This window comes from Lynx rufus, unplaced genomic scaffold (assembly GCF_022079265.1).
Source record: "Lynx rufus isolate CCGP_SWC_20201006 ecotype Redwood Valley unplaced genomic scaffold, mLynRuf1.p SCAF_61, whole genome shotgun sequence".
NCBI lineage: Eukaryota > Metazoa > Chordata > Mammalia > Carnivora > Felidae > Lynx > Lynx rufus.
In genome coordinates, this window is record NW_025814880.1 from 253753 (window position 1) to 271792 (window position 18040).

Consider the following 18040-nt stretch of genomic DNA (forward strand, 5'->3'; position numbering starts at 1 on the left):
ATTTTTATTCAGATAAAAATACATTCTAATTTCTCTTGTAATTTCTTCTTTGACTCATGGATTACTTTGAAATGTGTTGTTTGATTTCAGAAGATTTGAATTTCTCGGATTTCCTTTGGTTGTTCATTTCTAATTTAACTCTGTTGTGGTCAGCGAGCATACTTTGCATGATTTCAGTCCTTTGAATTTTATTAACACTTGTTTTACGATTTAGCATACAAGATAATCAGACGCTCTTTGGAGTCTCCAAAAACTTCTAACAGTGTAAAGGGATTCTGTGACCAAAATATTTGTTTTAGAGCCTTTTTTTTTTTTTTTTTTTGATAATTCTAACACTTGAGTCATCCAAGGATTGGCATGTGTTGATTGCCTTTCCACTTGATAATTGATCTCATTTTCCTAACTTTTTGTATGTTAAATAATTCTGAGTTGTATCCTCAACTTTGTCAACTATTTTGTTGTGTAGACTCTGGGTCCTTTTAAAATTCATTGAACAATGCTGGTGGGTTTTGTTTTAGCAGGTAATCAACTCTGAGATTCAGAACACAAATTCCATCTCCCATTTCTCTGGATGGTTCCAGTCTCAGTTCATTCTACAAAGCTTTGTTTTACTGCTATGGGTCTGTCTGCGTGTGCCACTTGGGTTAGTCTGAGACTTGGGCCCTGGTTTAAATCTTAATTCAGTTCTCAAAGCCGTTGCAAGAATGCTTTCTTTGTATCTGTCTCATGCATGCACAACTCAAAAGTGAGCCCAAGACTTTTACAGATTCATACACAGAATTAGGGGATCCCTTTCTCCATTGTTCTCTCCTCTCTGGAATTACCCCATATTTTCCAACCTGAAGGGGCCTCTTTTCCAGGTTTCCCTGGTCAAAGAGATGGAGTTTTTATCAGTCTTAGCTTCCTGCTCTGCCTTGCAGTTCTGTGATTGGGGCCCCACCCTCAGGACAAAGCCATTAGGGAAAAGAGAAAACCAAAACAGAAGGCTCACTCCCGTTGCCAGTCACTTCTGCAAGTTTTGGTCCTCTTCTATAGTCTAGTGTTGTTGCTTTTTGTGTTTTCTTTAGACTTTTAGTCTAATCATCAGGAAAAATAGATTGTAGAGAGCTGATACGGCCGTGGCAGAATCAGAATCAGCCTCATATTTCATTATTTAAAAAATATATATTCTTTAAAGTTAAAAAAATTAAAAAAATATATATGTAAATAATACTTTCACATTTTAGCATGTGAATCAGGATGCATCTTATAATTGTTACCAATCACATAGTAGAGTTATTACATTCTTGTCATTGAGTCTGCATTTGTGAATTTGGTTTTAGCCTGTCACTGTGGCACATTACCACTTTAAGTTGTGTATTGTTGGTACCCCATGTGTTGAGTTTAATTGCTGTTTAAAAACTTCTCCAAAAAAATTGCGCTGTCATTAAGAATTGAAGGGAAAGTTGTGTATACAGGAAAAGCATGGAAACAGTGGCAAAGTATAAATTTATGATTAGTGAAGAAAACATCTCACCATTGGAGGAAAGACCACAATTCTGTTTTTCAAAATTTTATTGCAAAGCTACAACAAAATGCTTTTTGGACCTAAGAAAGAAAGAAACCCACAAGTAGAAAATCTATACTACCTGTTGTTAATGATGCATACACAAAAGAATTGCCTATGATACACCATACAGTGTAAGTGAAGGCAAAAGAAACTGCCAAATCCCTCACAAAGGTAAAATAAAGTTCCAAGCAATGAGGATGGACATCAGACATCAACTTGTCAAAATTTCTTGTTAACTTTAATTGCACCAAAAAGAATGACATAGGAATAAATTTAACCAAAGAGGGAAAAAAATCTGTGCTCTGAAAACTATAACACATTGGTGAAAGAATTTGAAGATGACACAACAAACAAATAGAAAGATATTCCATGCTTAGGGATTGGAAGAACAAATATTGTTAAAATGTCCATACTATCCAAAGCAACCTACAATTCAGTGCAATTTACCAAAAGCGCGTTCTACAAAACTAGAAAAAATAATCCTAAAATTTGTTTGGAACTGCAAAAGACCCCAAATAGCCAAAGTAATCTTGAGAAAGAAAAACAAAGTTGGAGATGTCACAATTCCATATTTCAAGATCTACTTCAAAGCCATACTAATCAAAACAGTATGGTGCTGGCATAAAAATAGACACAGGGATCAAAGGAACAGAATAGAGAGCCCAGAAATAACCCCGTGATGATATGGTCAATTAATCTATGACAAAAGAGGCAAGAATATACAATAGAGAATAGACAGTTTCTTCAACAAATGGTATTGTTGGACCATTTGTCCGGAAAACTAGACAGCTACATATAAAATAATGAAACTGGACTACTCTTTAATACCATACACAAAAATAAATTCAAAATGTATTAAAAACCTAACTGTGAGACCTGAAACCATAAAAGTCCTAGAAGAGAACACAAGCAGTAATCTCTTTGATACCAGCTGTAGCAACATTTTTCTAGATATGTCTTCTAACACAAGGGAAACAAAAGCAAAAGTAAACTATTGGGACTACCTCAAAATAAAAGCCTTTTTTGCACAGTGGTGGAAACTATCAACAAAACAAAAAAGCAACCTACTGAATGGGAGAAGATATTTGCAAATGATATATCCAATAAGGGGTTAATATCCAAAAAATATGAAGAACTTATACAACTCAACACCAAAAAAAAAAAAAATCTGATTTTTAAAATGAGCATAGGATCTGAATAGATACTTTTCCAAAGAAGTCATACAGATGGCCAAAAGACACATGAAAAGATGCTCAGTATCACTCATTATCAGAGAAGTGCAAATAAAAACCACAATGAGATATCAACTCAGACCTGTCAGACTGGCTAAAATCAAAACATTGAGAATAGTAAGTGTTGGTGAGGATAACAATTGTTGGTGAGGATGTAGGGGAAAAGAACTCTTGTGCACTACTGATGGGAATGTAAATTGGTATAGCCACTATGGAAAACAGTATGGAGGTTCCTCAAGAAAGTAAAACTAGAAATACCATACAATCCAATAATTCCACTACTGAGTATTTACCCAAAGAAAACAAAAATACTAATTCAAAAAGATAGATGCACTCTATGTTTATTGCAGCATTATTTGTAATAGCCACAATATGGAAGCGTCCTAAGTGCCTATCAATAGATGAATGGACAAAGAAGACACACACACTGGAATATTACTCAGCCATATTCGTCAAGAAAGATGAAATCTTGCCATTTGGGACAACACAGATGGACCTAGAGGGTATTATGCTAAGTGAAGTAAGTCAGAGAAAGACAAATATATCAATTCACTCACACGTAGAATCTAAAAAAAAAAGTCAATAAACGAACAAAAAAACTAATCAGACCTGTAAATACAGAGAACAAACTGATTGCCAGAGGGGTGGGGATGTGAGTATTAGCAAAATGGATGCAGAGGAGTAGGAGATACAGGCTTCCAGTAATGGAATGAATAAATCATGGGAATAAAAGACACCGTATAAGGAATATAATCAATGATATTGTAATAGCGTTGTATGGTGACAGATGGTAGCTGGACCTGTGGTGCTGTGGCATCACGTATAAAAACCTATCAGATGACTGCGTTGTACACCTAAAACCAATGTAGCCTTATGTGTCAACTACTCTCAAGAAACATTTTTAATTTCTTGTTCGCTTTAAATAAAAAACTCTAGTGGAGCCCTCATCTAAGAAATGCTGTGTCACCAGTGCTGTTGATAGCACACTGGACAATATTTTGGAGACAAAAGCAGACACCAGTGATTCTGAGTTGAAGAGCTGAACAGCAGTTTAAAAGAATTAGATTCTAAATATGAAATTATAGTAATTGCAAGTTTATCTCACATATTTTTATGTTTGCATAAGCGTGACATTTTAATTTTTTTTAATTTTTAAATTTTTTTTAATGTTTCTTATTTATCTTTGAGAGAAAGAGAGAGACTACAAGCAGGGAAGGGGCAGAGAGAGAGGGAGACACAGAATCTGAAGCAGGCTCCAGGCTCTGAGCTGTCAGCATAGAGCCCGAGGTGGGGAGCTTGACCTCACAGACTGCGAGATCTTGACCTGAGCCGAAGTCGGATGCTCAACCAACTGAGCCACCCAGGCGCCCCTGCATAAGAGTGATATTTTAAAAATCGGTTTAACTCTAAACATCGTTCAATGATATAAAATAAATATTCTAAATGATAAGGAAAAAAAAGGAAGTTAGCCGATTTCCAGGCCTAGATGATTTTCATATTCTTCTTACAGTTTGTAATCTATCTTTTACGATAGGACATATGTATATTTAAAATACTTTGCTTAAAGGCAACAACCTCTTTGACCTCAGCCACAGCAATTTTTGCTCGACACCTCTCCAAAGGCAAGGAAATTAAAAGCAAAAATGAACTATTGGGACCTCATCAAGATAAAAGGCTTCTGCACTACAAAGGAAACAATCAACAAAACTAAAAGGCAACCGATGGAACGGAATGGGAGAAGATATTTGCAAATGACATATCGGATAAAGGGCTAGTATCCAAAATCTATAAAGAACTCGCAAACTCCACACCTGAAAAACAAATAATCCAGTGAAGAAATGGGCAGAAGACATGAATAGACACTTTTCCAAAGAAGACATCCAGATGGCCAATGGACACATGAAGCGATGCTCGATATCACTCATCATCAGGGAAATACAAATCAAGGCCACACTCACGCTGAGATACCACGTCACACCAAGTGATCAGAGGGGTCAGAGTGGCTAAAATGAACAAATCAGGTGATTATAGATGCTGGCCAGGATGTGAAGAAATGGGAACCCTCTTGCACTGTTGGTGGGAATGCAAACTGGTAGAGCTGCTCTGGAAAACAGTGTGGAGGTTCCTCAGAAAACTAAAAATAGAACTATCCTATGACCCACTGCTAGGAATTTACCCAAGGGATACAGGAGTGCTGATGCATAGGGGCTCATGTACCCCAATGTTGATAGCAGCACTTTCAACAATAGCCAAATTATGGAAAGAGCCAAAATGTCCATCAACTGATGAATGGATAGAGCAAATATGGTTTATATATACAATGGAATACTACTTGGCAATGAGAAAGAATAAAATCATGCCATTTGCGGCAACGTGGATGGAACCGGAAGGTATTATGCTAAGTGAAATAAGTAAGTCAGAGAAAGACAGATATCATATGTTTTTACTCATGTGGATCTTGAGAAACTTAACAGAAGACCATGGGAGATGAGAAGGGGAAAAAAAAGAAATAGTTACAGAGAGGGAGGGAGGCAAACCACAAGAGATACTTAAATACAGAGAACAAACTGAGGGTTGATGGAGGGTGGGGGAGAGGGGAAAGAGGGTGGTGGGCATTGAGGAGGGCACTTGTTGGGATGAGTATTGAGTGTTGTATGTAAGCCAATTTGACAGTAAATTATATTAAAAATATATATATAAATAGATAAAATACTTGGCTCGACAATAATAGATAATAATCTCCTAATTTAACTTGTTATTTATGGAAAAGGAAAATTCCTATGTGGTGTATATGGGAAAATTTCAGGCAATTTGATCAGAGTCTTCCATAAAAGTACACTATCTCTGAATTTTGTTTACTCAGCATAACCAGTTTTTCCAAACTCTGAAGTCCTTGAAAGTAGAAAGTGTACTTTAATTATCTTTGTGCCCTTAAGACCTAGCATATTTCAAATATTAGATATGTAATTTGAGGGAAATGGTTCTTCTCTAACAACTTTGCACATCTCCACCTAGGCCACATAAATATATCTTGACCACAATCTTACCATAGTCTTTCTTGAAAGCATCACAATTCCTCCTGGAACAAGGGGAAGTAGACAGCCTTGTGAAGAGCTGCCACCAAGCAGTGTCTCCATCTGTTTCCCTATCTACAGGAGACGGTCACAAGGTCATTTCTCATTCATCTCCTTAGTTTCGGTTGAACACAACTTTCCGCCTCTCTCCCTTAGGATACAACTGCAGATTTCTGTATAAGTCTATAAAACTTGTTGGGTACCATTTGAGTGAGCTTCCCAGCAGCAGAGCAACTCATCGCATGTCCCACCAGTCCACTGTCCAGCTGGTTCCGTGTTGTATTCTGGGACTAAAGTGGCAGAGATCCAACACCATGCTGATCTTACTTCTTGGGTATAAGTAATAAACTATCTTAATCCATTTGGGCTCATTGTCTCATTACCATCAAAATCTGTGGAAATGTGACGAGCCAACCTAGCAGTTTCAGTGGCAATCTTTTGTGATCCTGTTAAATACCATACCTCTTCTTAGGAACTCTTCTTAGGAACTTCTTGACCACTTGTCAGTAACTAATGTGTGATGACTAAGTAAATAGTGGAAAATAAGAAAAAAAAGGGAAATTTGCCTATGATGAGATGAATGAAGTTTTTTAACAATTGCTTCAAAAATACACCAGTCATATGTCACTAGCCATTCCATGATTATCATAGTAATTGAAAAGACTTTTTAAAAAAATTATATTGGGAATATATGAAAGATTACTTCATTTTTCCTTTTATTATACAATGATAGGTAGGCTTTATGGATATACCATAATTGAGCAGGGTCATAGAACATGGCCAACATCAATAATAGTTTCTTCCAGGTTTATAAAGTAGGGTGAATCTAAACAATTCAGGAGTATAAATTGCCTCTGAGTGGACTCTATCTTCTAGGGCAGGGTCAGCAATGTTTCTATAAAGGGCAAATAATAAATACTTCAGGCTTTGTGGATGATGTGATCTCTGTCCTACTTCTCAATAATGTTGTTGTAGTACAAAAGCAGCTGTAAACAATGTGTAAACAAATTAGTGAGGCTGCGTTCCAATAAAATTTTATTTACGGACACTAAAATTTTAAATTTGTGTAAGTTGTATGTGTCACAAATAATATCCTTTTGGGTTTTACAATCATTTGAAAATGTAAAAATGATTCTTAGCTCATGGGCCATATAAAAATAGGCGGTGAAAAAATAAAAAGATACGTGGCAGTGGGCTGGATTTGGCCAATGGACGATAGTTGGCTCACCTCTGATAGGGAATAGGGCACGTCTTCTATCATAGAATTTCTGAAGAACTGGATTTATAAGTTGAGGATTGACATAGAGCACAATGAAAAGAAGTGGACTTTCACAATATAAGGTTTTCATACTCTGTTTTTCTGAGTCTGCATCATTTTATTATTTTTATCTTTACCTTTTTTTTATAGATAATGGGAAGGTTGATCTTGATAAATTGATGGATGGAGTGAAAACTCTTACAGGTGAGAAGTTAATATAAATCTAAGAATATAAGTTTTAGTCAAAATTATATTTCAAAGACTTTTATTTCTTTGCTTATTCTACCATTTTATCCTTCATTTGATAGATCGTTTTTTATCTAATTTCTTAGAGTTAGACTTTTAAATCTCTGCATGTTACTAATAAAATTTAAATTCTGGGGTGCCTGGGTGGCTCAGTTGGTTAAGCAGCTGACTTTTGATTTTGCCTCCGGTCATGGTCTGAGGTTCATGATATCAAGCGCCACATGGGGCTCTGCCCTGAAAACATGGAGCCTGCTTGGGATTTCTGTCCCTCTCTTTATCTCTGCCCCTCACTCATTCTCTCTCTCTCTCTGTCTCTCTTTCTCTTTCAAAATAATAAATAAAAATAAATAGTTTCAATTCTGTGTCTTGGTAGCAAATTCTTTTTTTTTTTAATTTGACATTAATATATGACACCTCTTCTATGTTGGGGAAAAATATTCTGTATTAAATCAGTGAATGGTAGAGTTAGGACGGAGAGGAAGATGGCGGCGTAGGAGGACACTGGGCTCACCGCAAGTCCTGCTGATCACTTAGATTCCACCTACACCTGCCTAAATAACCCAGAAAACTGCCAGAAGACTAGCAGCCAAGCACAGACGAGAGGCCCACGGAAGAGGGTAGGAAGGGCGGAGAGGCGGTGCGTGCTACGGACTGGCGGGAGGGAGTTGGGGTGGAGGGGCAGCCCGCCGGCCAAGCAGAGCCCCCGAGTCTGGCTTGCAGAAGCGGAGGGACCGGACGGAGTGTGTTCCGACAGCAAGCGGGACTTCACATCTGGAAGGTTATAAGCTAACAGCTCTGCTCGGAGAAGAGGAGGTCTGGAGGACAATGGGAGGGAGAGTTGCTGAGCCCCGCGAGGACAGAGCTCAGTTTGGCAGGGAAGAAAGGCGCTCACCAGCGCCATCTCCCTCACCCACCCCCCAGCCAAAATCCTAAAGGGAACCAGTTCCTGCCAGGGAACTTGCTTGCACCACGCAAACACCCAACGCTGTGCTTCTGCGGACCCACACCTCCGGCGGCGCGCCTGACTCCCTCCAGCTGCTGCAGGGCCCCTCCCAAAGCGGACCACAGAAGGAGAAGTGAGCTGAGCCTGCCCCTCCCGCCCCCCATGCACCTTGCCTATCTACCCCAGCTAATACGCCAGATCCCCAGCACCACAAGCCAGGCAGTGTGCAAGTAGCCCAGAGAGGCCACGCCACCCCACAGTGAATCCCGCCCCTAGGAGAGGGGAAGAGAAGGCACACACCAGTCTGACTGTGGCCCCAGCGGTGGGCTGGGGGCAGACATCAGGTCTGACTGCGGCCCCGCCCACCAACGCGAGTTATTCAAGACAGCACAGGGGAAGTGCCCTGCAGTTCCACACCCCTCCAGAAACTATCCAAAATGACCAAACGGAAGAATTCCCCTCAAAAGAATCTCCAGGAAATAACGACAGCTAACGAACTGATCAAAAAGGATTTAAACAACGTAACAGAAAGTGAATTTCCAGTAATAGTCATAAAATTAATCACTGGGCTTGAAAACAGTATAGAGGACAGCAGAGAATCTCTTGCTTCAGAGATCAAGGGACTAAGGAATAGTCAGGAGGAGCTAAAAAATGCGATAAACGAGCTGCAAAATAAAATGGAAATGACCACGCTTCAGATTGAAGAGGCAGAGGGGAGAATAGGTGAACTAGAAGATAAAATTATGGAAAAAGAAGAAGCTGAGAAAAAGAGAGATAAAAAAATCCAGGAGTATGAGGGGAAAATTAGAGAACTAAGTGATGCACTAAAAAGAAATAATCTACGCATAATTGGTATTCCAGAGGAGGAAGAGAGAGGGAAAGGTGCTGAAGGTGTACTTGAAGAAATCATAGCTGAGAACTTCCCTGATCTGGGGAAGGAAAAAGGCATAGAAATCCAAGAGGCACAGAGAACTCCCTTCAGACGTAACTTGAATCGATCTTCTGCATGACATATCATAGTGAAACTGGCAAAATACAAGGATAAAGAGAAAATTCTGAAAGCAGCGAGGGATAAACGTGCTCTAACATACAGAGGGAGACCTGTAAGACTCATGACCGATCTCTCTTCTGAAACTTGGCAGGCCAGAAAGGAATGGCAGGAGATCTTCAATGTGATGAACAGGAAAAATATGCAGCTGAGAATCCTTTATCCAGCAGGTCTGTCATTTAGAATAGAAGGAGAGATAAAGGTCTTCCCAAACAAACAAAACCTGAAGGAATTCGTCACCACTAAACCAGCCCTACAAGAGATCCTAAGGGGGATCCTGTGAGACAAAGTACCAGAGACATCGCTACAAGCATGAAACCTACAGACATCACAATGACTCTAAACCTGTATCTTTCTATAATAACACTGAATGTAAATGGACTAAATGCACCAACCAAAAGACATAGGGTATCAGAATGGATAAAAAAAAAAAAAAAACAAGACCCATCTATTTGCTGTCTACAAGAGACTCATTTTAGACCTGAGGACACCTTCAGATTGAGAGTGAGGGGATGGAGAACTATTTATCATGCCACTGGAAGTCAAAAGAAAGCTGGAGTAGCCATACTTATATCAGACAAACTAGACTTTAAATTAAAGGCTGTAACAAGAGATGAAGAAGGGCATGCTATAATAATTACAGGGTCTATCCATCAGGAAGAGCTAACAATTATAAATGTCTATGCACCGAATACAGGAGCCCCCAAATATATAAAACAATTACTCACAAACATAAGCAACCTTATTGATAAGAATGTGGTAATTGCAGGGGACTTTAACACTCCACTTACAGAAATGGATAGATCATCTAGACACACGGTCAATAAAGAAACAAGGGTCCTGAATGATACATTGGATCAGATGGACCTGACAGATATATTTAGAACTCTGCATCCCAAAGCAACAGAATATACTTTCTTCTCGAGTGCACATGGAACATTCTCCAAGATAGATCACATACTGGGTCACAAAACAGCCCTTCATAAGTATACAAGAATTGAGATCATACCATGCATACTTTCAGACCACAATGCTATGAAGCTTGAAATCAACCACAGGAAAAAGTCTGGAAAACCTCCAAAAGTATGGAGGTTAAAGAACACCCTACTAAAGAATGAATGGGTCAACCAGGCAATTAGAGAAGAAATTAAAAAATATATGGAAACAAATGAAAATGAAAATACAACAATCCAAACGCTTTGGGACGCAGCGAAGGCAGTCCTGAGAGGAAAATACATTGCAATCCAGGCCTATCTCAAGAAACAAGAAAAATCCCAAATACAAAATCTAACAGCACACCTAAAGGAAATAGAAGCAGAACAGCAAAGACAGTCTAAACCCAGCAGAAGAAGAGAAATAATAAAGATCAGAGCAGAAATAAACAGTATAGAATCTAAAAAACTGTAGAGCAGGTCAACGAAACCAAGAGTTGGTTTTTTGAAAAAATAAACAAAATCGATAAACCTCTAGCCAGGCTTCTCAAAAAGAAAAGGGAGATGACCCAAATAGATAAAATCATGAATGAAAATGGAATTATTACAACCAATCCCTCAGAGATACAAGCAATTATCAGGGAATACTATGAAAAATTATATGCCAACAAACTGGACAACCTAGAAGAAATGGACAAATTCCTAAACACCCACACGCTTCCAAAACTCATTCCGATTGTATATATACCCCATATATACCCTCATATCCCATTGTATATATACCCCACATTTTCGTTATGTATCCCTCCATCAATGGATGCTTAGGTTTTTTCCATTTCTTTGCTATTATAAATTATGCTATAATGGATGTGAAGATGCAGTTATCTCTTCAAGACAGTGATTTTGTTTACTTTGGATATATACCCAAGTCATAATTTCTGGATCATATGTAGTTCCATTTTTAATTTTTTGAGGAACCTTCATACTCTTCACGTTGGCTGCACCAATTTACACTTTCACCAGCAGTGCACGAGGCTTCCCTTTCCCCCACATCCTTACCAGTACTTTCTATTTCTTGTCTTTTTGATGATAGCCATTCTAACAGGTGTGAGGTGCTACCTCATTGTGGTTTTGATTTACATTTCCCTGATGATTAGTGAGGATGAGCCACCTTTTAATGGACCTGTTGGCCCTTTGAATATCTTCTTTGGAAAAATGTCTTTTCAGATATTTCACCCATTTTTAAATTGTGTTATTTGGTTTCTTTGTTATTGAGGTATATGAGTTCCTCATATAGTTTGGATATTAACCTCTTATAAGATATATGGTTTGTAAATATTTTCTTCCATTACATAGGCTGTCTTTTCATTTTGTTGATTCTTTTTTTATTATTATTATTCTCAAGTTAGTGAACATACAGTGTAGTCTTAGCTTCAAGAGTAGAACCCAGAGATTCCTCTCTTACATATGACACCCAGTGCTCATCCTGAAAAGTGCCCTCCTTAGTGCCTGTCACCCATTTACCTCCCCTCCAAACCTCATCAACCTCAGTTTGTTCTCTGTATTTAAGGGTCTCTTATGGTTATTTTGCCATGCAGAGAAGCTCTTCAGTTTGATGTAGCCCTACTTATTTATTTTTTATATTGTTGCTTGTGCTTTATAGGAGTCACATCCAAAAAAGCATTGCCAAGAGCAACATCAAAGAGCTTTTTTCTCCGTTTCCCTTGGGAGTTTTATGTACGATTTCAGGCCTTACATTTAATTCTTTTTTTTTTTTTTTTAATTTTTTTTCAACGTTTTTATTTATTTTTGGGACAGAGAGAGACAGAGCATGAACGGGGGAGGGGCAGAGACAGAGGGAGACACAGAATCGGAAACAGGCTCCAGGCTCCGAGCCATCAGCCCAGAGCCTGACGCGGGACTCGAACTCACGAACCGCGAGATCGTGACCTTGCTGAATTCGGACGCTTAACCGACTGCGCCACCCAGGCGCCCCCATTTAATTCTTTAATTCATTTTGAGTTGATTTTTGTGAACAGTATAAGACAGGGGTCTAATCTCACTCTTTGTCATGTAAATATCCAATTTTCCTAACACCATTTAATGAAGACACTCTTTTCTCCATTGAGTATTCTAGGCTTGCTTGAATATTGTTGGCTTCTGTGTCAAATAGAAGTTGGCCATATATGTATGAGTTTGTATCTAACTCATCATTGGTCCAAGTGTGTGTTTTTATGCCAGTGCCATACTGTTTTGGTTACTATAGCTTTATAATACAGTTTGAAGTAAAAAATTGTGATCCTCCAGCTTTACCCTTCTTTTGAGGATTGGTTTAGCTTTTGTGGTTCCAAATGAATTTTAGGATTATGTTTTATGTATGTGTAAAAAATGCCATTGGAATCTTAAGAATTACATTGAATCTATAGATGGCATTGCCTTAATGTGGACATTTTAAGGTTAATAATTCTTCTAATCTATGAACACAGAATATCTTTCTATTTGTGTCTCTTCCAAATTTACTCCTAAGTACTTTATAGTTTGTGATGCTGTTGTAAGTGAGATTATTTTCTTCATTTCTTTTTCTGATAATTCATTGTTAGTATATAGAAACACCATTGATTTTTTTGTATGTTGATTTTGTATCCTGCATCTTTACTGAATTCATTCATTAAATTTAACAAGTTATTATTTTTTTTTTTGGTTGAGTCTTTAGGATTTTCTATACTTAAAATAATGTCATCTGCAAATAAACACACTTTTACTTCTTTCTTTCTTTCTTTCTTTCTTCCTTTCTTTCTTTCTTTCTTTCTTCTTCCTTCCTTCCTTCCTTCCTTCCTTCCTTCCTTCCTTCCTTCCTTCCTTTCTTTCTTTCTTTCCGATTCTGGTGACTTTTATTTCTTTTCTTGCCTAATTGTTCTAGCTAACACTTCTAGTACTATACTGAATAGGAGTGGTAAGAGTGAGCACTTGTCTTATTTCTGATTATAGAGGAAAAGCTTTCAACCTTTCACTGTTAGAGTATGATGTTAAGTATTGAGTATTGTCATACATGGCCTTTATTATGTTGAGATTCTTTCCTTCTATACCTAATTTAGTGACAGCTTTTATCATGAATGGATGTTGAATTTTGTCATATGCTTTTTCTGCATCAATGGAGATGATCATGTGATTTTTATCTTTCATTCTATTAATGCAGTATGTCACATTTATTGATTTGCACATGGTGAAATATCTTTGCATCCTAGGGATGAATCCCACTTAATCATGCTCTATGATCCTTTTATTTATTTATTTATTTTTATTTTTTCAACGTTTTATTTATTTTTGGGACAGAGAGAGACAGAGCATGAACGGAGGAGGGGCAGAGAGAGAGGGAGACACAGAATCGGAAACAGGCTCCAGGCTCTGAGCCATCAGCCCAGAGCCTGACGCGGGGCTCGAACTCACGGAGCGCGAGATCGTGACCTGGCTGAAGTCGGACGCTTAACCGACTGCGCCACCCAGGCGCCCCTACTCTATGATCCTTTTAATGTGCTATTGATTGGTTTGCTAGAATTTTGTTGAGAATTTTTGCATTTATATTCGTCAGGGACATTGGCCTATAGTTTTAATTTTTTTGTAGTATCTTTGTCTGGCTTTGGTATCAGGGTAAATGCTACCTTGTAAATGAGTTTGGCAGTGTTCCCTCCTCTTAAATTTTTTGGGAAGAATTTGAGAAGGATTGGTGTTAACTCTTCATTAAATGGTAAAAATTCAGCAATAAAACCATTTGTCCTGGACTTTTGGGGAAGAAGATTTTGATTATTGACTCAATATCCTTACTTGTTTTTGGTCTCTTCAGATTTTCTGTTTCTTCATGATTCAATCTCAGTAGGTTGTATGTTTCTAGGAATAATTTATCCGTTTCTTCTAGGTTGTCAATTTTGGGGTCTCTGCTCAGGCACCATTATAACCAGATCTGTAGGATGGACTATGCAACTTCCCAGGTGTTCTGGTTAGGCTTCTTGGTCAGATAAGGCTGGAAGCTATATTCATCCCTGGTCAGGGCTTTGAATTTCCTTCCCAGCCCAGTCTCTATATCATAGGCTCCTTTGCTGATAAGGCTTATTGGCTGGGTACCTGAGTCAGGCAGGAGTATCCATCAATATCCCTGGCCAGATAGTGCCACTAGCTCAGTTCTGCAGAGAGGCAGAGCCAATGAGTGGGCTCTTCACTCAGGCACTGCTGTAAGAGGAGCTGTAGGGTAATCTACACAGTCTCTGGGATGGTCTCAATAGGTTTTCTGGTCAGGCATGACAGAGGACTATCTATACTCAGCAATAGGCAGGAGCCATGAATTTGCTTCCTCATCTGGATGGGGTGATAGAAGAGGCTCCAAGGCCAGAAAGGCTTATTGGCTGGGGACCGAACTCAAGCAGAATGGTTCCCTGGCCAGAGGGACCACCATCTTGGCTCTGCAGATGGGCAAAACCACTGTGTCAGATATCTACTCAGGCACTGCTGCTAGGAGAAACAATCTGCCAAGATCCAAGTGCTGGTTAATGTAAGCCATGTTTCCCTTCTCCATCTCATTCTGATCTCAAATGGTTAAGACCCACGGATACCTCCCCCCCAATACCTATGGGACAGGACCCAGGTGGGCCTTCCAGGAAGCAACCCACAACTCTGGAGGAGCTGGATGTCTACCTTGGGCTCTCTTTTTCCCACCAGAGAAACCATAGCTCTGGGAAGCCCTCTCAGTGCAGCACTATACTAGCCTGGGAGAGGGGCAGTGCAGTCAGAGCATAGCTGATTGTCTTACCCTTCTAATGTGGTCCTTCTCAGTCTCTGTGGTTCAGGGAGATTCATCAGCCTCACAACCATATCCTGGGATTTTCACAAGGGTGTCTTGTCTGTGGATACTTGCAAGATGGTTTTTTTGTGAGGGGGACTGAAGTCAGGAAAAACTTATGTCACCATCTTGATGACATCACTCTCTCTCTATTTCAATATAAATGTAATTTTGTAATAATAAAATTAATTATAATTTAAAGAAAATTAAAATAACATGCAAATTGGTCCATACCATTCCTGAACTTATAACCAACCACTCAATGATTCTATATAACCTAGTAGATAAAGGCTAAGCTTCTTAAAATTACTTACAAATCCCTTAATAATCTGAGTCCAACCTACCTCTCTTGTATGAACTTTCCTTTCTCAAATCCATACTTCATTCTTCTGCAGTGCTGAACCGACTATAATTCTCCATGCACTGCATATGTATCTGTTGTATATGTTGTACCCAGGTGTGGTTTTACTTTATATTTCTCAGCCTCTCTTCCATGTAGAAGACTCTTTCTATGCATTCCCCTTTCCTTTAGTTAAAATGTGATATTTTAACTTGCCAGGCACTACATACTCTATGATGTATTCATTTAACACTCTAGTTTGAATTAGTGGTTCCTATATGAGCTATGGCACTCATGGCTCACAGCAGTACCTGAAGTGCTACCAGAGAGCTGATAAATACCAATGATCCAGAAACACTGGAAAAATAGATCAGCTTAAATCCTTGAAATTCAGAGATTTAATATAAGTGTGTATAAAATTATGATATTAATGGAATTTATCTGGAATTTTCCATCAACGTATGTCCTTTGTGTATGTTTTTTGGAGCTCATGACATTGATTACATGTCTCAATTGTCCCTTCTCTTCATAGCTAATGGAAAAGTTGATCTGAATAAAGTGATGGATGGAGTGAAAGCTGTCACAGGTGATTGAGAAGTTAATGTAAACATAGGATCCTAATTTTTACAGAACTGTTTTTCTTCATGCCTTAATTGCTAGGCTAATTCTATCATTTTTACCTCCTATTTGTTTAAGGTTTTCATAACCAGTAGCCCAGAAATTGGAGAATTTTCTGATGTATTCTTCGTGAATACACTTCATTTTCCTTATTTTAAGACAGCCAAAATGTACAATAAAAGGTGAAATGAATCTTTGGAAAAGACCCTGGTAATTACTTAAAGGAGAGGTGATACATTCTTCATGTCAATAGAATTATGAAGATGAGCCATCTGCAGCTTGAAAATTGACAAAAGAGATCTATAATCCCCACTTTGTGTCATTGTCATTTTGAGTATGTTAGTCCAAGCCTCCCAAGAAGCAAAAGCCGGGGCAGGGTTAAACATGGCAGGACATTATTAGGGGAAATGCCTGCGTAAGAGAAAATAAGGAGGATGCCTGAAAGGCTGGGAGGCTGTCAGACTGCAGGGCAAATCTGTCACCAGGTGAAGGAAAGAGGAAGAAATGTTTGGGCGGAAGCATCCTAGATTGTCATGCAGTCTGAGGAGGGCCTGGAGAAAGTGCTTTCAAGAATCCTCTAGTTAAAATCACCAACCTGTATCTTCCAGGAACAGGGCTCCCCTAGTTTCTTGGCTGCACTTGTGATTGGCCAGTGCCAATGATACGTATGGCATTAGTGCAAAAAAACACAGGTTAATTTCAAAGCAGAAGATGGGGCCCTTGGTTAATTATGTTCTCCATAGTTGGAACTCCTATGGATACATTCTCATGACCGCCGTTGAGAGTTCCATCTCTCTCTCTCTCTTGTTTTTTTATTAAGTATAATTTATTGTCAAATTGGTTTCCATACAACACCCAGTGCTCATCCCAAGAGGTGCCCTCTTCAATGCCCGTCACCCACTTTCCCCTCTCCCCTACCCCGATCACCCCTGAGTATTGTTCTCAGTATTTAAGAGTGAGAGTGCCATCTCTTATTAGCCTTTAGAAAGCTGGGGCGCCTGGGTGGCTCAGTTGGTTAAGTGTCCAACTTCAGCTCAGGTCATGATCACGGTCCGTGAGTTCGAGCCCTGCATCGGGCTCTGGGCTGATGGCTCAGAGCTTGGAGCCTGCTTCTGATTCTGTGTCTCCCTCTCTCTCTGCCCCTCCCCCATTCATGCTCTGTCTCTCTCTGTCTCAAAAATAAATAAACTTAAAAAAAAAGCCAATTATGTTTCCATAAGTGACATTATCTCCATGTATTTGGACAGAGCTCAGTGATCATTACTTTCCCCAGCTCATAATCCTATTGTTTTAGCATCATAATTTAGTTTAATTATTTGCAATAATTTGATTGTACTTAAATTCCATGTATGTCATTGTTTTAATCTTTTTATTAAGGAGAAAATGTTGATGTCAATAGCGTTAAAGCTGTTCTGGGAAACATGGGGATCGAGCTCAAAGGTAAAGAATGCTTGGAGCTGGTGAAAACTCTTCCTTTTAAGGGTAAGCATTTTAAATATTGATGTATTCAAAGAGAGGTTTTTTTTAAGTTTATTTATTCATATTGAGGGGGTGAGAGCATGTGTGAGTTAGGGAGGAGCAGAGAGAGAGGGAGAGCGAAAGAATCCCAAGCAGGCTCCGCACTGTCAGCACAGAGCCGGACTCAGAGCTCGATCTCACAACCCGTGAGATATGACCTGAGCCAAAACCAAGAGTTGGATGCTTAATTAACTGCGCCACCCAGCTGTCCCCAAAAAGAAGTTTTAGATTTCTGTGTCTGCGAGAAGCTCTAAAATTATCTCCATTTCCTAAGTTCTAGAAATAGAAAATCCATTTCAAAAAAAAATTTTTTTAGAATGTCCACTTATACCTGAAATGAATCCCTAAGTGGTTTTACTTTTAGATTAGGAAGCAGCATTTCCATTACGATGGGTCTTTTTATCAATAGTGAAAAACAAAAAAGGAAAAAACAAAGGTTAAACTGGGATTT

At 38.8% G+C, this 18040-nt stretch overlaps 1 protein-coding gene across 1 annotated transcript in view; it reads left to right on the plus strand.

Moving 5' to 3' along the window:
- LOC124500912 (uncharacterized) overlaps window positions 1–18040 on the plus strand; it is a gene marked incomplete at its 3' end in the record, with an annotated part of 105456 nt that overhangs the window by 15437 nt on the left and 71979 nt on the right. Inside the window, exons 10-12 of the mRNA XM_047064782.1 lie at window positions 7264–7317; window positions 15986–16039; window positions 17449–17553. Coding sequence (XP_046920738.1) covers window positions 7264–7317; window positions 15986–16039; window positions 17449–17553 — 213 coding nt within the window. The remainder of the gene's footprint in view (window positions 1–7263; window positions 7318–15985; window positions 16040–17448; window positions 17554–18040) is intronic.